Source organism: Talpa occidentalis, unplaced genomic scaffold (genome assembly GCF_014898055.3).
Source record: "Talpa occidentalis isolate TD23 unplaced genomic scaffold, MPIMG_talOcc4v2.1 talOcc4.1317, whole genome shotgun sequence".
NCBI lineage: Eukaryota > Metazoa > Chordata > Mammalia > Eulipotyphla > Talpidae > Talpa > Talpa occidentalis.
This window is the reverse complement of record NW_023601342.1, coordinates 1-20,844: the sequence shown is the minus strand read 5'-3', so window position 1 is coordinate 20,844 and position 20,844 is coordinate 1. Positions and strand designations below refer to the sequence as shown.

General features: G+C 34.4%; 1 protein-coding gene and 1 non-coding gene across 2 annotated transcripts; both read left to right on the top strand.

The window, feature by feature from the left end:
* Positions 1–1,227: 1,227 nt before the first annotated feature.
* Positions 1,228–19,782, top strand: LOC119243939 (importin subunit alpha-3-like; the record flags this gene model as incomplete). The annotated part of the gene is made up of 9 exons (XM_037509754.2): positions 1,228–1,422; positions 1,526–1,570; positions 4,421–4,552; positions 8,205–8,333; positions 9,695–9,799; positions 12,915–12,986; positions 15,421–15,583; positions 17,892–17,986; positions 19,544–19,782. Coding segments are annotated over 9 exons (1,113 nt in total), but the record flags the coding sequence as incomplete, so codon positions are not given.
* On the top strand, positions 8,566–8,880 carry LOC119243940 (small Cajal body-specific RNA 7). Its single transcript, XR_005124904.1, has one exon. It is a non-coding gene; the product is annotated as a small Cajal body-specific RNA 7 (non-coding RNA).
* Positions 19,783–20,844: the final 1,062 nt, after the last annotated feature.

The following is a 20,844-nucleotide window of genomic DNA, read 5'->3' as shown; positions in this document are numbered from 1 at the left end:
AAAAATTCAAAAAACTCTCCTCCAGTAGAAAAATGGAAAAAATCTGGGGCCTGCACTTTATTGTCTCCCTTGATACTGAAATGTATGTTTTGCCACAGATTCTTTTTCTTGCATGTACATAATCAGTATTACTTTATTATACCTTTTTTTTTTAAGATTTATTAATTTATGCATACAAGACCTGGGATGTAGGCAGAGGTGCGGGGTGGGTGGGCAGGGAGTGAGAGAATTCACCGGAGACAGTAGGGATCAGAACAGGCAGATTGAAATACAGTGCTGAGGGGAGCATCAGGCGAGACAGGAAAGGTCTGCTGCACCATGTGGGTTAGCTCCCTGGCAGTGGGGATTGAACTCATGCTGCAGTGGCTGCAGATAGGTTCGTGGTGCTGAGACTTACCCCTTGCACCATCAGGGAGGCCCTACACCTTCTTTTTATTACCCTTTTGGAGAATGATATGGAAGGCAAGGGATGGCTAGTGTCCCACAATATTGACTTTTCAAAAGGAAGTGTTACCAGCATCTTGACTTTAAATTCAACGACAATGCAGAATTAATTAGAATACATTAATGATTAAAAAAGAGCAAGTACTTTATCTTTTGAATACTGTAGTACAAGGAAAAGTGTTTTCACCATAGAATATAGTATTTAATGTTTGTACTGGAAATTGCAGTTACACTCTAGATACAGAAATTGATAGTTTTCTAGGAGAGATTCTTAAACTTCAGCATATTATCGGAATCTTACGAAAACAGGGAATCCTGTACCTACAGAGTTTCTGTTTTAGTAGATCTAGGCTAGCGCCCAAAAATCACTGGGAACCATTGTTGTAGGTGACCGCCACTTCTTGTTTTGAATGTAGTTTCCTAAGTGTATAGAGTAATTTATAGTTGATACTCTTGATCCTCTGATATTGGATTATCAGAATAAAGTCTACAAAACAGTTGTTTGCTTACAAAGTATTTTAAAGAACTCTTAGGCTTCCAGAGTTTAGATAGCATAAAAACATTTCATAAATGAATAGCTTATAAAGTGCACATTATCCACACCTGAATGTTGAATAATGCGCCCCAAAAAAAATCATCTTTGTACCCTTATATGTTCCTTCTCTTTGCTTAGAGACCTAAAATGGTGAAACTATTATATAAAATTAAATTGTTTAAAATACAGGAACAGAATATTGAACCCAGTACTTTGTTTTCTGCATTGCTTATTATTAGCATGTTTGACTGAATAAATTAATCCTTCTTACAGGTGATGGGCCACAGTGTAGAGATTATGTTATAAGTCTCGGAGTCGTGAAACCTTTACTTTCTTTCATAAGTCCATCTATTCCTATTACTTTCTTACGAAATGTCACTTGGGTAATGGTCAACTTATGTCGTCACAAAGACCCACCACCCCCAATGGAAACCATCCAGGAGGTAAACAAGTATTTTGTACTTTTTTAAAAAATTATAAAGTAGATACCATATATGCATGTTTTTATCTGTATATGTTTTCAAATCTTTATATTTCTCTTTTCAGATTCTTCCAGCTCTTTGTGTTTTAATTCATCACACAGATGTAAATGTGAGTAAATGTTACTGGTACATCATTTATTTTTATATATGTGTGTATGTCTGGGGCTGTACCTGTGACATAGGGGAAGAAAAATGTTAAACTGAACTTCATGTTACTTTAACAAACTTATCCTTTTTAAGAGCTGTAATATATTGTTTGATATTTTTATATTTTCTGTTTTACCTGTATCACAAAATATCAAATCAGTGAAGAAATGAAGCCTGTTATTTTGGCCTGGAATAATGTACATGCATAATGTGCATGCATATACATAAGTGTTGTAAAAACTCAACATTAGCAGTTTTTCAAGTTGCCTCTTAGTGATCTTCTCACTAAGATTATGTATTAGAAGCTCATTTGACAAATGGGCCAAAGAGAGCATAGATACCTAGTGGTGGTATTGTTTTTTGAAAGTTAAAAAGAGAAATATTTGTTGCTTTATGGGTTTGTATTAGTTTATATATATTAAACTGTGAACATCAGTTGCTCTTGAATTACATTTTCATTTCTCTGTCATTTTTATGATGATTTTGGTAGTACTTCACTTAGTATAAAGATAACTCCTAATTATCCAAATGGTGAGAAATAAAAGCAGTGCAGACTAGATTTTCAGCGTAATAAATACATCTTGCTCATTCTGCTATCACAGATGGCAAAGGAAAAAGCAACTCCAGAAGTATCACGGAGGTGGAAAACTGCTGTTTCTAAAAGCCATACTGACCTCTCCACTGTGTTAGAAAAGCTAGGACTATAATAGGTAAAGGAAATCACGTGAATAAAATGCATAGTAACAGTCAAGAATTCGTGTGGGTGCTTAAAAACAGTTTGGTGTGATAACCAGTGTTTGATAAACTGTTTCATTCCTATATAGTTTCAAGGGCAATGCCTTTTTGCCAGGATCTCTCTAAAGCAAATAGAACAAATTAAAGTTAGGATTTTGTTATATCAAGCAGTGACATGATGTACACAATTCATTAGGTGAACATATTTGCTCTAAAGATACATTTTTAAGCTCCAGATTATCTAGGATTAAAAAAAATCATGTAAGCAGTTTTTGGTTTGGGCTCCTTACAACCAAACTTTTTGATCTAATTATAAAAACTATAAAAAAAAATTTCAAATTATAAAAAAAATTTCCAAGAAATACTAATCTGAAAGTTTACACCTGTAGGAACACCAGATACCGGTTGATCTTATTCAAGGATATGATACTCTTCATTTCATGTATTCATCCCAGTCCTGTTAAGATTGACTCCACTTTTCTTTCTTTTGAATTTCTCAAACCAGTTTGCATTTGTTCTTTTTAGTAGCATGTTTACTAAGTAATGTTTTATACTGAAGACAAAATCTCCTTAGGTTAACACTTAGCAAGTTCTTAAGTCAGACCATCAAAAATAAATTAAAAATAAAACTGTTTCCACACACCATTAGTAAACCAGTGAAACAACACTTTGGTTATAATTAGTAAATGTATGGAATATAAAATTTGTCTGGTATATACAAGTATATATAAGCGCTAGTCAGACTTTAAATTATGAATTTGATGTGATTGTTGATGACACATGTAGTATTGGACCTTTTTAAAAGTGAATCTGGGTTTTACATAAAGCCATGCCCACGTATTTTGCCTATGTCCACAAATTTGACATATGCTGGTACTCCAGAAAAGTTACATTTGTAAGTTGAAATTTAATTGTTTTCTTTCATTTGATGTGTTTTTTACATTAAAAATACTCACCAGGCAGTCTTAAATTTCTGAAAGAAACAATGAATGTTCTGTTTTCTCCCTTTAGAAACTTCTTAGGTATTTTAAAGACAGCAATAGTTTAGACTTTTTAAAGTTTCAAACTTCTCTGGCTTATATTTTACCAAAGTTCATATTCTAGAAAAATCCTGGAAGTAAAACTCCAGACATAATTACTGTTCCTTTGTCTTACCAATAATTGTTATTTATGCAGTAACTTAACAGTTGTTTGTCATATTTCCATTTGGCTATATCTTCTAGTTAGGAGTTAATATACAAAAAAAGATCAAACACAATGACCGGCTATGTTTAAAAATACAGTCATTTGAAACAGATTATTTTTTGGTATAAATTAATTACAAAGGTCTCTTTTTCTCTCTTTTTGGCAAATTGTTTAGGCAACTAGTGTGAAGTATGTATTTTTTATCTCACTAGAACATGTTTTCTGATTCTAGATCTCAGGGGTTGACATATGGTTGCTTTTTAAGTCTTGATCTGTAGCTGTGGGAGAGTGCCAATATTTGCAAAGTTGCCTCCAGTTTTATAAGGCAAAGCAAACTGGTTGGAAAAGATGGAACAGTTATAATCCTACCAATGGACTATTGGCTTTAGACATACCTACATGGAACAGATGATATTAGGAAACAATTCAAATATATCCATTTAGCCCAGGTGTTTTGAGCCAACTGTGTATGTTGGATACATACAGCCTTTCCACCTATTATATGTACATTTACCACAATGTCCTTGAACCTATTACTCTTCAGTCTGAGCACATGAGAAAGAGAATTTCTGTTTCTCCTATTTCATGTATTACGTAGTATATTTGTACCTTAGTTAATTAAGATGGACTACTAATCTTATGATTGGGGTCATAATTAACCTAACTATCCTAAAAGATGTATCTAAAAGATGCATGTACTTGATACAGACATTGACAGATGATGGTTTTTAGTAGTGAAGTTCAGTAGTGAAGTTCAAAATTCCAGTGCATTGAAGTGAGAGAAGAAAAGAAGAAAGAAGGTAGAGTAATCATAGGTTAGTCCATATGGTGAAGAATTAATTAAAATGAGAAAATATTAAAAGACTATTTGAATTTTTATTTTATTCACTAGATATTGGTAGACACAGTCTGGGCCCTCTCTTACCTTACTGATGCTGGCAATGAACAGATACAGATGGTAATAGACTCTGGAATAGTCCCTCATTTGGTTCCTCTGCTCAGCCACCAGGAAGTTAAAGTTCAGGTGAGTTTGTTGTTGATAAAAACCTAAGTTTTTTTACCACTAATTATTTTAAGCATGACACTTGAAAATGCGCAACTCAATACCCTTAGTTTAAGGGTATTTTTACCCAATAACCCTAACAGTATGTCTGTGATGAAAAGAATGGCGTGTCATAGCGTCATTCTAAATGTGGAGAAAATGAGGTAAGATTACTACAGTTAAGCAAGAACTACCTTCACTTCCCCAGAAAACCAGGTCAGCTCCTTGTAAACTATTTCTAAAATAGACCAGAGCAATTCATACAGCAACTTAATGGCATCTGAAGTAAGTATTGATGCTTATGCTTTTCCTATTTTGCTTGTTTTTCTTCTTCCATTCTTTAATTCCTCCCACCCCACCCCTCAGCTGTTTGTTTTTACTCTTCTCCACTGCACCTGGCAAGTTTAGGTAATGCTTAGCTTCACTAGCATTAGGAACACAAGGCTTTTTTTTTTTTTTTTTTAAATGAAATACATAGCTTAGGGGCTTCCTAAATTGTTTCTTTTTCAATTATTTAAAATCTTTTGTAAATTCTTTTCTTATTTTAAATTCTTCCACATAAATATTTTCCCCAAAGAATATGCATCTCTAGAACCAAAAAAGAGAAGGTGAGATATTTACACAGATACAGGTTGTAACTGTCATACTATGGTGATAAAGGGAAATGGAGCAAGCTCTTCCTACCCTTCTGAAGTAAATAATATGCTTTAATCTTAAAATAATTTAGTCTTATAAAATACAACAATAGCATAATAGCAACTGTTAATGTAATTATTTTTCAACCCTGAATGGACTTCAGAATCCACTGTGGTGGATAAGGAGAAAACAGTTTTTTAATTTCCTTTGCTCAGCCATTAGAAAGTCTGTTTCAGTAAATCTGGGATATTTTCTAGGAACCTGGGCTTTAAAAAGCTCTTCAGGTGATACCTATGTACAGTCTGAATGGAAACAGTTGGCTTAAAATTTTAACCACTTTGAGGAAAGAGTGAACACTAGCTAAATTCAGAAAGAAGTGATTAATAAAATAGCTGTCAAGGGTATGTGTGTCTAATTTAAAATATTCTTACTAGATATTTATCATTGTTTCATTTCTTAAATGTGGGGCTTATGGGGGTCTCCCTGGAGGCTCAAGGGGTTAAGATGCAGCACTATGAAGCTGTCCGCAGCCACTGTAGCACAAGTTCAATCCCCGGCCAGGGAAGTGACCCACATGGCACAGCAGACCTCTCCTGTCTCACCTGCTGCTCCTCTCAGCAGTGTATTTCAGTCTGTCTGCCTGTTCTGATTCCCACTCTGTCTGGTGAATCCTCTCACCTACCGCATCTCTGGCCTCCACCCCAGCTCTTGTATGCATACGTAAATAAATCTTTTTTTTTTAAAAAGTGGTGCTTATGTCTTGTAGGTTTTTTGTTTCTTTGTTTTCAGAATGCATCTTCAGTTTTAATATTGGACTTCACTGAGTCCAATATTAGACTTTTATTTCTTTAGCCAGTTCTAAAGGAAAGTTAATTTTCTGTATTTCTTCCAATAACTCATATTTTTAAAAATCTTTTTCAACTTTCACACCATAATTTGGCCATATAGGTTCCCCCTAAACCCACTTTACGCCCCACAAATTATTTGACACAAATCTCGGATACCATATAATTTCATCCAGTTTGCATCTCTAAACAATAAAGACTTTTTTTTAACATAACCATAATACCATTAGAATACTTAAAAAAAAATTAATGGTTAAAGACCAGTTAATATCCCAATTTTACTGATAGCTTTATATTTTCTTCACAGTTTGACTAAATCAGTACTTAAACAAGGTGGACACATTGTATTTGGTAGCTATGTCTTTAGGTTTCTGTTATTCTACAACTTCTTTTTCCCTTTAAATTTATTTGTTAAAGGAGTTAGGTCACTACAGAAACATTTTGAAAGAAATTAAGACCTCCCCTGTGGCGCAGTGGTGGAGCGCTAGGTTGCGAAGCTTCCCGCAGCCTCTGCAGCACCTGTTTGATCCCCGGCCACCGGGTGAGGGTCCTACATGGCGCACAGACTTCTCCTGCTGCCCGCTGCTACCCTCAGCAGTGTACTTCGTCAGTCTGGCTGCTCTGCTCTCCGCTCTGACTATGTGAATTCTCTCACCCTCCTGCACTTCTGACTGTACCCAGTGCTTGTGTAAATAAATAAATCTTTTTTTTTAAAAAAAAAAAGGAAATTAAGACCTAAATAAATGGAAAGACACTCTGCCGGTCAGGAGAGAGTATTTGCAAATCATGTATCCAAAAAAGGGGTTCCTATCCAAAATACACAAATAACTCTTAAAAATTCAACAATAAAAAGATAACTAATTCAAAATATAGGAATACTCAAGTACAGTTATTCAGAGGAAACAAACACACAAAATGGTGAACTTAATTAAGGTATTAAGGAAATGCTATTCAAACGGCAATTGAAATACCACTTACCACCCACCAGAATGACAGTAATCAAAAAGTCAGTAATAACAAGTGTTGACAAGAATGTAGAGAAATAATTTTCATATACTTTTGGTGGGCATATAAAATGGTGTCATCTCCTTAAAAAGCTTGACAGTGCCTCAAAACGTTATCCATAGAATGATCATGTGACCCAGCAATTCCACTCCAAAGTATGTACCCAATAGAACTGAAAATAAATTCACACACAGATTTGTACACAGATGTCCATGGCAATAACATTTATAATAGCTGAGAAGTGAAAACAGTCGAAATAATCTCTCAGCTAATGAATGGTTGGATAAAATGTGGTATATCTGTATAGTAGAATGTTATTTCGCCACGAAAAGGAATGAAATGTTAATTCCAGGTGCAACATGGTTGGACCTTGAAATCATTATGTTGAGTGAAAGAAGCCAGACACAAAAGCCATCTACTGTTTGATCCAATTATATGAAACCAATTATATGAAATGTGCAGAGTAGGAAAATAGAGATGAGCATAGTGTTTGCCAGGGGCCTGGGAGTTAGGATTATGCAAAGGGGTGCAGATAATTCTTTTTTGGGTTCATGAAAATGTTCTTCAATTATATGTTAGTAATATAATTATATGCTAGTGATATGATTCGTACCCTTTGAAAGGGTGAATTTTATGGTAAGTAAATTATCTCTAAAAAAATTTTAGAGGTGTGAACCTGACCCTAAAATATATATAGTGCTATAAACCAATGTTACCTTAATAATCATAATTTAAAAACAAACAAACAAAAATCCTGAGTGGTTCAGTAAAAGGAAAAACTCACCAAGAGTTATTTTTTAACTTGGTGGTGAAATATGTTAAATAGGCTTCTGATTTTCTTCCTAAAGACATTTTTTTCCTTAAATTAATGAAACGCTAAATCTAAAATTTAAAGTACTGTCTTTTCCACTAACTGTTAATGTAAAATTAACCTTTTTCACTTGGGTATCTTCAGTAATATAAGGCTCCCTCTGAACTGAGGTTGTATTGTCCTTTCACTCCTTTGTCCTTAAATCAGTATCTGACACATCTTGCTCAAAGGATAGGTTGGCATGAATGAGTGAACCTTATAACTCCTTAACACACCTTTGTGGTAATAAGGAATATTTCACATAGAACAACATCTCATTAAATTTTTTTTGTTGCAGACTGCGGCACTTCGAGCTGTGGGCAACATTGTTACTGGAACTGATGAGCAAACACAAGTAGTTTTGAATTGTGATGCTCTTTCACACTTCCCAGCACTTCTGACACATCCCAAAGAGAAAATTAATAAAGTAAGTATTTTAAAATACTGTTTAATAACTAGCATATGAAAATATGCTATTTAAATTTATCAGCAGTTTTTTAATTTGTAAAATTTAGGGACTCAGAAGTGTCTGTGAATGATTATTAATATAAACTCTCATTTAGATATCAAGAAAAAGTGAAATATTCTATAACATGAACTGGTGAATATTTTCCATATATAAAACAAGCCAGCTGTATGAAATGTGAATTTGGCTCTCTTGGAAATGATGAAATAGAGATAATTGGGTGCTGAATGTTGTATGATTGGAAATTTTTAATATGTAAGTTAAGTTTAATATTTTAAAGGGGGTGTGTGTGTGCGCGCTTGTGTGTGTGCATGTTCGTGAAGGCTATGGAAAGGGGGCACTGACTGGTGATGCTGATATTGGAGTGCATCTGAGGCTGTTGTAGAAACACATAAGTTGTCAATACAACATTGCCGATGATTATACCTTAAGAACAGCTCACCTAAGTAGCCTAGCACCCTAAAATCTCTAACAGGTTCATAATAAATGGTCCTGTGATCTGATCCAAAAGAGCCTATTACACACTAACTAGTATTAGTTGTTAGTGGAGTATAACTTGTTTACCAGTTTTTTAGTAGAGGAAATGTTCTCCTTTAGTAAATTGGTACATGTAATAAATTTCTTAGTTTGATAAGTCATAATAATATCCTACTTAGAATGGTAGGTATTTCATCTTGCTTCATATAAACTGTGTTTTATTTTCTACAAAACTTGTAAAACACCTGGGACTACCTTTGTCTTGGTAGAAGTAGTGTGGTTGTGGTGTAAAGGGGTAGCATGAAAAGATCGTTAAAGTAGACCAATAAAGGAATCAAATAACTGGTTTCACTTTAGCTCTTGAGAGAAAGGATGCAGTGAATGACAAGTACAAATAAGCGAACTACATGCAACCCAGTATTTCATGTTTCATGACTCCATTGTCATGGATAATTAAGATTGATCTACTTTGGCTAGGACTCTTGATGAGAAAAGAGAGTAAAGCACTATTTTGTGAGGGAGGTGCTAAATATCACTTACAATAGTTTTAGGATTTGTATTTCAGTTCATTGATCCCTTATTTGTTCAGCCAAGCTTCTTTGGAGCTTATGTTTGAGAAAACTGCTTTCCACAATTCTTTGGAAGGGTTATTAGTTCATTATGATTTGGATTAGGGCCAAAGAAAATGTGGAAAGGGAATGAAGGAGTTAAGAGTTCTAAAGCTTTTATTTTGGAGCTCATTCCACAATAAAGCCATTTGGATATTGTAGTAAATGTGTGTTCTTAGTTCAGATGCAGATTTTATTTTTAAAAATGAGAAATGTTGAAGAGACTTTGTTCTACAGGAAGCAGTGTGGTTCCTCTCCAACATCACAGCAGGAAATCAGCAGCAGGTTCAGGCAGTAATTGACGCCAATCTTGTACCAATGATAATACACCTTTTGGATAAGGTAAGATGATTATCTTGTGTATCTCTAAGTAAGAGGAAGGGGATTTAAACGCAACAGATGATGTGAATATATATTTTTCTGTTTGTTTAGGTAGGGCTTATAAAGAAACATGAATACTATAATAAAGTATTGTTAATATTAAATCTTCTCAGTAGATTTTATATGTAAGTAGGATTTCATTTTGCAAACCACTGACCCTTCTGTGTCACTCTTTTTCCAAAATTACTATTATCATGGGATTTATTAAAAATTAATATTAATACTACTAATTCAAAATGCTATATATTGTACTATACACTTCACATATGTTACCTCATTTACTACTCTAATTTTTATGAGATTAAGAATTCTTCCCATGTGGCAGATGAAGAAACTAAGGTATTGGCAAGTTGCCCAACACCAAACAGCAAGTTTTATGTATTCTATCTGATTGAAAGCTGTGTCAACTCTAATGCTGTGTCAAACATTACACTAATGTTTGAGGGAAAAGATAATTTAAAATGTCACAATCCAACGTAAGGGTATTTCTGAACATGGATTTGTAATTAAAGAGAAGCTATTGTGTCTTTTCCTCCATGTTTCCTATAAACTAATAGATCCGCTTTTTAGGCAAGAATACTTAAGGCACTGCTGTACTTGCTAATCATGCACAATAGGAGACACTGTCACTACATCTAGTAATACTAAGATTGATGAATGAGCCTATTCCAACTGAATAGGCAGTGTCCATCAGTCTTTCACCTAATGGTTTTTAGGCAGTCATTGATTCATGGCTTAGATCCCTCATATTTCTAGGAACTGCAAAATGGCAACTTTCTGATTTTGTGTTTCATTCTTAATGTATTACTCTTGATTCTTCTAATAAAGAGTTTTTTCTTGGCTATTGGTTTACTGTGAAATATATTTCCTAGAGAAAAGGCAAGATAAAGTCTTGATTTTTATTTTTAAAATAAAATGGTTCCCTAGCAACCTCAAAAGGAGACCAAGGGCAGTTTTTATTGTCATAGGAAAATTACAGATTTTTATTTATATTTTATAAATTTTAGTTCTTTATGGTGGTTAATTCTTTCTGACTCACATTGTCACTTACTAGTGGGAACTACTTAAAGTTGGTGTCTAATCTTTTTTACATCACTGTAGTTAACTTTGAGCGCTTCCTACCTTTTGGATATTACATGAGTCCCTGGCTTTCCTTGAATTTTCTGACCTAGAGCTGGAATTACTTTTTCCTCAGGGAACCCTGCCTCCTTTTTTGTAGTGGGTGTTCTTTAAGTCATGGTTCAGGTTTTAAAGATGATCATTGCTATAAGGCCATCTTTGTTTCCAGGCCTGAATGAACAAAATAGGTGAGAATGTATTTTATTTTAGAAAGTAAAAAATATATTGTAATCTCATGAATGTGAGCATTCATAAGAAACATCAAAAAGGAAGCTATCAGGGCCTCCCCGGTGGTGCAGCGGTTGAGCGCTGGGTTGCGAAACTGCCCGCAGCCTCTGCAGCACCGGTTCGATCCCCGGCTGCTCCCCGGCCATCAGAGGAGGGTCCCGCATGGCATGGAGACCTCTCCTGCCGCCCGCTGCTCCCCTCAGCAGTGTACTTCAGTCCTTCTGCCTGCTCTGCTCCCCGCTCTGGCTCTGGTGAATTCTCTCACCCTCCCGTGCTTCTGACTATATACCCAGTGCTTGTATAAGTAAATAAATAAATAAATAAATCTTTAAAAAAAAAAAGGAAGCTCTCAGTCATTACTGGGTATTTAGGATAACTGTTTTTATTGTGTCTTTGATATTTTCATCCTTTTTTCTCTTGTGCTAAAAATGTTTAAACATGGACTAAATTATGTGCTTTATGTGTTGAGATATTATAATTTAAAATTATCAAAATAATAAGACCACATTGCCACTCACTTTTTAATTTGGGGGAGTTACTTTAGTTTTTTATTTTAATTCTGGTTTAGGTTATATAAAACATTTATATGGTTTCCAAGTGAAAAATACATACATTGTTTTCAAGCTAAATACACCAAGTCTACTTCCATTTTCATCCATTCCTCCCTATTCTCTCTCTTCCTTTATGGGAAGCTATCATTTTATTAGTTTTGGGTTTATACTTTCATTGCTTCTTCTTTAAATATAAGCAACTGCCTATTTTCACTCATTTTTACACAGAGGGTGGCCTGCTATATATTCTTGCACTGCCTTTTAAAAAGTTTTATATATTTCTTTTTTCATGGAGATCACTCCCATATAATAACACTATGTAAAAAGCATCCTTATTCCTTTCGTTTATCCTTTTGTAGCGTCACAGTACTCCACTATATGGATGTACTGTAATATAGTCAATTAATTTGTTATTTTGTGATCTTAAGATGTTTCTAGTATTTTACTTAAAAGACTATGGATGTTTTCCATGCCTTTATCAGATTACATTTATGATTACTAGCTCTAATAATAGTCATATGTGTAAATTTTTACTATCTAATGCTCACCCCCTCTATAAGAATTGTGCCATTTTGCCTTCTTATCAGCTTCACCATCAAATATTTGTATTTTATCTGATAAATAACAACAGCTATCCTGTTGCACTTTGAATTTTTATTCCTCTTATTTTGTTGTTGTTTTTTTTCCTTAATACATCATAGGCATTCGTCCAAGTTGATTTGCCATCTTAATATTTAACAGTTGCTTATTTATTTTTAGATTAACTATATTACATCATTTATTCCCCTGTTGAGAATCTTGGTTGCTTTTACTTTTTGATTGTTAAGTACTGCTGTGAGTTGAGAAATTATGCAGAAAGATACATAATATTACTTTATTTTCTTGGTAAATTTTCAAAGGTGAGATTACTAAATGATAAGGCTTTTTATCAGTTGTATTTGAAAGGCAGTGTGTAAGAATGATATCTTTATAACAGTCTCACTGATGGTGAACATTATCATCTTTTAAACTTTGCTGTGTGTTTAAGGGATACTTTATTTTAACTTCACATATGTAAAAATTATGTATGTATGTAGAAGAGCTAGGAGGTAGCCTGGGAAAATAAGAGTTGAAAATTTTCAAAATATTTTTCCAGTTTACACTTGATTGCAATTTTTGACTTTGCTCTACTTTCACAGGGGGATTTTGGCACTCAGAAAGAAGCTGCTTGGGCCATAAGTAACTTAACAATTAGTGGAAGGAAAGATCAAGTAAGTTTAGCTCTTACTTATTTCTGAAAACTGGTAAAATAAGTTGGATTTATATTTCAGTAAATCATCATTTAAAGTAATAGCAGGCGGGTGTCCCTAGTGGCGCAGGGGCTAAAGACACTACTGTGAAGCTCTCGCCAGCCACTGCAGCACGAGTTCGATTCCCCTGCCAGCCAGGGATCAACTCTCATGGTGTGGCAAACCTTTCCTGCCTCTCCGCTGCTCCCCTCAGCAGTGTATTTCAGTAGATCTGCCTGTTCCCCATTCTGTCTCTGGTGAGTCCTCTCACACCACTGGCCTGTACCCCAGTTCTTATATGCATCAATAAATAAATCTTCAAAAAAATAAAATAATAGCAAAAGAGGTGTTTTGTGACTTAACTACAGAAAAAGAAAGCAAACAAACGATAAGAACAAAAATTTACCAGCTGCAAACCAAACAAGGAACTTAACTCAACCAGAAGGGTTGAGACGGGGAACCGAAGTGAAAAATTTGATGTGTCCAGGGTATAAAATTCAAAGTGACTCTCACTCTCAAAGTTATATGGGTGACATAGCTTAACATTGTACCAACTACAAAAAGAAAGTAAGTTTTAAGATTCCCAGATATGTTTCACAGATAGGTGGAAAGGGTAAATTTGGAGCTGATAAACTACTAATTGTCACAAATAAACTAGGGTTTGGTGTGAGCTAAGGAATACAGTTAAATATGGGTACAGAGCAGAATATAAAAATAATGCATGGAAATAGCAGCCTAACTAACAAAATATATAAATGATTGAAAAATACTTTGAAAATATACTGGAACAAATAGAATAGTGAATTGAGAAGTTGGCAGGTATTATATAAAAGTACAAAATGTTTACGGCAAAGAGCCATTGGATGCCCTCACATTGAGTAATTATAGTTTAAAAAAATATATGCAGACTCTTCACTGATTTCATAATTTCTTAATCTTAACGGAAAAAAAAATTTATTACAGTATTGTTTAACTTTGTATAATAGATGATTTCTATGCTTGTGTGTAGTCCCCGTAAGTCTCCCACCACTTCACCCATGAACCATCACCACAGTCCCTTGGTGTGGTTTTTGACCCATCTACCTGCTGTCTGCCTCAGATCTATAGTTTTCCTGCAAGTTTTGTATCTCTTTTTTTTTTTAACCCTTTGTTCAGATTCCCTGTATTCCTCCTATAAGTGAGAACATCCACTCTTTCCTTTTACCTTCTGATTTATTTCACTGAATTCCATCCATCTGCAAATGGCATGAGTTTATCTTTTTTCAATTGCTGAATAGTATTTTATTATATATATGTACCACATCATCTTGATTCAGTTATCTGCTTTTGGGCATTTAGGTTGTTCCCGTATCTTAGTGCTTAGTTCCCACATCTTAAGTAGTGCTGCAATAAACATAGGCATGCAAGTTTCCTTTTGAATTAATGTTTTTGTATCCTTTGGGTAGATTCCTAGGAGTGGAGTCTCTGGGTCATGTGGTAGCTGCAGTTTTAGTAATTTGAGGAACCCCACACAGCTTGCCATGGTGGTGGGACAAGTTTGCATTCCCATCAGCAAAGTAAGAGGGTTCCCTTTTTGGAGGAAAGATCTTTGAAGAAACTACTCCTTTTGGCAAAGAATATTTTATATAAAGTTGAGTAATTCATTTCATTTTTTCCCCCCAAGTTCTAAAAAAGTATACTTACTACATTAAAAAGAACAGGTTAAACCTTAATTTTTTTTTTTTTAATAAAGATTTATTTTTTTTTTTTGGGCCTCCCTGGTGGCGCAGTGGTTGAGCGCTGGGCTGCGAAGCTGCCCACAGCCTCTGCTGCACCGGTTCGATCCCCGGCCACCAGCTAGGGTCCATATGGCACGCAGACCTCTCCTGTTGCGCCCGCTGCTCCCCTCAGCAGTGTATTTCGTCATTCTGCCTGTTCTGTTCCCTGCTCTGGCTCTGGTGAATCCTCTCACCCTCCCACGCTTCTGACTGTACCCAGTGCTTATATAAATAAATAAATCTTTTTAAAAAAGATTTATTTATCCATACAAGAACTGGGGTGGAGGCCAGAGGTGCAAGGGTGAAATGATTCACCAGAGATAGAGTGGGGAGCAGAACAGGTAGATCTACTGAAACACACTACTGAGGGAACCAGAGGGTGAGACAGGAGAGGTCTGCTGTATCATGTGGGTCTGCTCCCTGGTCTGGGATTGAACTCATGCCGAAATGGCTGGTGATAGCTTGATAGCGCTAAGACTTGAACCCCTGTGCCACCAAGGAGGCCCTAAACTAATACAGTCTTAACTTTAAACATGTGAGAGATAAAATCATATTTTCATACTTAGAATTTCAAAATCATAATTTTCTCAGTGAGAGAAATATAGTACATAAATAAAGTTCACTAATGTTTATTTTATCATCATGCTTTTATTCTTCAGGTGGCTTACCTAATCCAACAAAATGTTATCCCACCTTTTTGCAATTTGCTGACAGTAAAAGATGCACAAGTTGTGCAGGTAGTACTTGATGGACTAAGTAATATATTAAAAATGGCTGAAGACGAGGCAGAAACCATAGCCAATCTTATAGAAGAATGTGGAGGTAAGTTTATTGTAAACTGTTATTCCAAATTTTAATGTTCTTTTGGTAACTATTTTTATTTTCTGACTAATATAGCACTTCTGTATTTTTCTGTCTTAGATAATCAAGTAACAGAATAAAGTAAATTCTATGTTCTATATGTACAGTCCTGCTCAGCTACTTGCATATTCTTAGGTAACTGACTTGCTGCCATATATTGAACAGGCACTGTGCTAAGGTACTGGAAAGACAGTGGTAAACACCACACAGTCCTTGCTCTCAAGGCATGTAGTCTAGTCATGGAGATAAATATGAACTGATTTAATGTGCTAATTACCCTAATAGAAATGTACAACAAAATGAAATACCTAATCCATCCTGGAAGAAGCAGGAAGTGACACCTGAGCTGGATTTTGAGAGATGAATAAGGATTAATAAAGTAAAAAGGGATGAAAGGTGTTCCAGGCAGAGATAACACCATGAGCAAAGTCTGAGGTGAGAAATAGCATTCAGCAAATTATAAGTAGTTCAGTGTTGCTGAATCTCAAAGTATGGGGTAGAAACTGCCCATATGTGAGACTGGAGACATAGCCAATAAGCAGTCTTACAAACTTTTTGACATAGCAGATATTTATACTTTGGGGCAGTGGTTCCCAAATCTGGTTGAATACCAAAGCCCAGAGACACCTGGAGTGTCTCTACATCTTAGCTTTCAACTCAGAATTAACATGAAGCAGAACATGGAAGTCTCAAATTGGGGTATCAACCTGGATGAGCTTAACATTAAAAGTAAAGGTATTTCTGATAGAAATTAAGAATTAAATGAAAGGAGGGTTATAACTATAGGAATAGGGGAATCTACATTTGCAATATAGTGGAGGGTTCAGCAGCTTGAAAATTACTGAGAAATAGTATTTTTTAAAGTTACTTAAGTAACAATGAAAATAACGCATAACTACTAAGTTAGTAATAAGAAATGGGAAATAACGTTAGGGAACTAATTAATTAGGACATGAATACCAGAAAAACTAAAAACAGGCATAGTTAAAAATTTTTCACTATCTTTTTCTTATGTAAACATTTTAATTATTAAAAATTACTTTTATATATTGAAGTTAAAATACAGATGTTGCATATTACCCACCTCAGTGAAGGTGAGGCTCCAGAATCTGTATTTTATAAGTTTCCCAATAGATTATGCTGTAGGGTATGACAAGCCATTGGAAGATTTTTGCCTAAGGATGGATGTGTTTTAATGGAATGTGGATATAAGTGGGACTAGATTGTGCAGACAGAAGACAGGAAATCAATTAGGAAAGTGTATAAAAGTCCAGCCATGGAAAATGAAGTCAGGGATTTTGATGAGATTCAAGAAATGGATGAACTTTGAGGTTCTGAGATTTGATTGTGGAGTTTTAAGGGAAAGGCTCTTCCTTACTCTGACATTTCAAGTTGAGTATCACCAAGTAGAATATAGTAGAATGCTCAGTTTGATGAGGGAAAGGCAATAACAAATTGCTTTAGACATTTTGAGTTTTAGGTGCCTGCGAAATGTCCTGGCAGAATTATTGTTCAGGCATTTATAAAACTATAGATTTGCAAATCCTCAGCCCTGTGTGTAGTAGCTAACTTTTTAAATGAAAAGACCCCAGAAGGAAGGCGTGTAGAGTAAGAAACAAGTCCCAAAACAACTTTCTCCACTTTAGGAATAGGTAAAGGAAAAACACTCTTGAATGGGAAATTTCACTGTACTTTAGAGATTTAAAATGAACTATTCCCATAAAGACAAGACTCACTTTGTGTATCAACAAGTTCGTGTGTTCTTTTTTAGTGTTTCTACTTTCATAATTTCATTAATGTTCACAGGGTAAATTGTGTTTATCCCCTGAAATTCTGTCGTTGATCTTGATCTTTTTCCATTCATATTAAATAATTCTTAATAATTAATTCTTAATCTTAATTTTTTTTTAATGTATGCTCACTAGAAAATCTTTAGACACTGGAAATAGAAAAAAAAATCTTTCACTTTTAACAAACAAAAGCAATTTTACATGTTACTACTCCTTATAAACATTGGTTATATGGTATTCTACTTAATAGATAACCTCATTGCTTACCTAAAAAATTACATGCAATTAAATAGGTGGTTAACTTTTTGAAATACATCTTTGTGCATAAAATCTTTTTTTATAATGCACCTTTAGAATAGATTCTCAAAACTATAGATCTGCAATATAAAAATTGGGTTATGTGATACCAAGTTTATTGTAATTTTTTTGTCACTACTTCTAAATATTATCATTGTTTTGCTTCATAAAATTTCTTGCAGGACTGGAGAAAATTGAACAACTTCAAAATCATGAAAATGAAGACATCTACAAATTGGCCTATGAGATCATTGATCAGTTCTTCTCTTCAGATGATGTATTTAATAATTTTATAGTTTCCTTAGTTTTATGTGTAAACATAAAAGTCTGCATGAAATAATAGTAAGCTAGGAAGAACATCCGCGTATGTTTTTTTTTAAATAGAATTAAAATAGGTATATGACAATAATGTTACTGTTGCAGGAACAAAAATAATATTTTAGGTCCTGTAGGGCATTAAAAACTAGTAATTTCTTTATCTGTGATGATCAAAGAAAATCAGGATTTATTTTATTTATTTTTTTTTACACTGACAAGTCAGGCTTTATTTTCACTTGCTATCTCTGTAGTTCTCATATTTTATAATAGCCTAATATGTTTATAGACAAAGTAATCATACTTGTATATCCTTAGTAAGTCCCGTATGGCAGTAATTACTTAATCCATGATTGAATGTATTGTCACTGTTGTTTTTGATTGGTGACCAAAAGCAAACATGAAGATAGATAAAATAAAAACAAGTCATCAAGAAAGATAAATTACTATATAATATATAGTACATAAAAGTATCTTCAGTTTGTCAATATGTGATGGTTTGAAATTAAAGTACTAATTTACTCTTAGTATTGCCTCTTTGGAAAAGTAAATCTAAAATTCAAGTAATCATTCCTTAGAAAATTACAATGATTAGGTATAGTCACAAGTGGATTTCTTGAATGATTTTCTAAGCTTAAAAGAATAAGTCTTACCACCACAGACTTTTCAACACTATCAAAGAAGACTGAATGTTATTAAACAGTTTTGTTAAGCAAGTATGTAATCTGACAAAGAAAATTAGAAAATTATAGATGTTTTACTTACAGATGATCACACTAAAGTTCTATTTTGAATATAAATGCCAGTTTTAAATAAATCAAAAATAAAACCCAGAAAAAGCATACTCTTTCAAAGTTAGCTATAAGCACATGAGATTTTGGGTGGATTCCTAACTTGCATTAGGAGTATACACAGGACTTAGGATTTCTAATACCAGTACCTTAGCATGCAGCTCGGTTTCACTATCTTAACATTGTGCTAATTATCATTCAGATGATGTGGTGTTATTCCTCAGAATGACACTGTAGGTTTGTAATTTTGTGGTGTTTCCAAAATACTTTTAAATATTAAAGTGCATATAACATTTTATTTTATTATGTTGCTATTTTAAGCCCAAATGTGACTTCTAATTGTTATTTTAAAAAATAACCAAAGTTACATTAGCCTGTAAAAGTGCTGGCAGAATTTTTTAAATGACATAACTATATATATTTGCCAAGGTATAAGGCAATTATAGTGAGTGTACTCTCAGTTTGAGATGTAGGACCATCTCCAGTTTGTTAGTTATGTTTGATTCTTTTAGAAAAAGATCCATTTTGCATATTTCTCTTAAGTTTTCTCCCATTCTGGTGACCCTTAAGAAAAAAGCTTGCAGCTCCTTAAAGGGATAGTAAGATAATGTTGGTATTTGTCATCTGTCATTTGTCACATGCTTTTTTCAAAGAAAAATGGGAATATTACTGTAGTGCTGTTTATGCACTTGAAAATTAATCATCGCTTTGTTTCTTTTTTCCCTTAGATTGATGAAGATCCTAGCCTTGTTCCAGAGGCAATACAAGGTGGAACATTTGGTTTCAATTCATCTGCCAATGTACCAACAGAAGGGGTTCCAGTTTTAGAAAGATGTGTGGAAGTTAGGTACAATGCAGCACTGAGATACATATATATATATATACATATATATAAAAAGTTTTGATCCATCAAGCTTGGCTCATGGGATCTGCTGCTGCATTAAATCGGGAAAGAAAATGTGAAGATTTCATTGGAATCCAGAAAATGCCCAAATGAGGTCAAGATGGCGAGTGGGTGCGAGTGAGAATGAGTGGGCAATATGTAACGAAAACTTTACATGAATGCTTATTTAGGTTGTTCAAAGGAAAAAGGCTACAGGTCACAGATCTTCAGTGCCTGAGAATGGAACATGACTTACTCTATACCAATTGAGGGGGAAATGCAGTACTGTCATCTTCAAGCCTTGTAGCATAAAAGAGAATAGGATGCCCATATTAGTCAAAGGAAAGTGAGCCCAGGCCTTGCTACGAAGCAGTGTGTGAATGGACGATGCTGAATGAATGTCTGGCTCAGTGATGGAGAGCCAGGTACATCTTCCAAATCTAGGGCTCTTCACCCATGAAGTAGACTCCTAGCCCTGGAGTGACTGTGTACGAGAGTGTGGTTGTGGTGCTGGTATGTGAACGCATGCAAGCTTGATTTGCCTTCAGGGGGCTGATAACAAACTTAGTAAATCATCAAAATGAGATCATAAGTGTTAATGTACACTGGACATGAAAACAAAGACCGGTTTAGCAGCAGACATTGGTTTACTCTGCAGCCTGTGTTTTTCTATTTCCCCTCTTCCCTTTTGCCACCCCTTCCTTTTTTCTTTTCTTTTTTTTTTTTTTTCTTTTTTCTTTTTTTAGTTTTTATTTAGCTAGTATGGCTTTTAGTGCTTCTCAAGTCAGAAAACTTTTCAGGAAGGTTTCCCTGTGCATTTGCACAGATGAATGTTTGATGCTATGAAAAGCTTTCCATATCATCAAAACTAATTTGTGTAGATTTTTGCATGAAAAAAATCATAAATTTCCCTCAAATAGACTGTGTTGCAGTAACACAAGTTGCCATAATAGTATAAAACAGTAAAATGTGCTTTAAAAAGCCATCCTTTCATTTTCAGAGATAACATAAAGACCTTTGCATGAGGTAAATCTACAGCATAGTTCATTTTTAGATTTTGTTGAGTCCTGTAAAGAAGAGAAGAAAAAAGTTTCAGTTGTGGTAGAATACCGTGCTGTGTTTAAATGTTACTTGTTTTCAAACTTT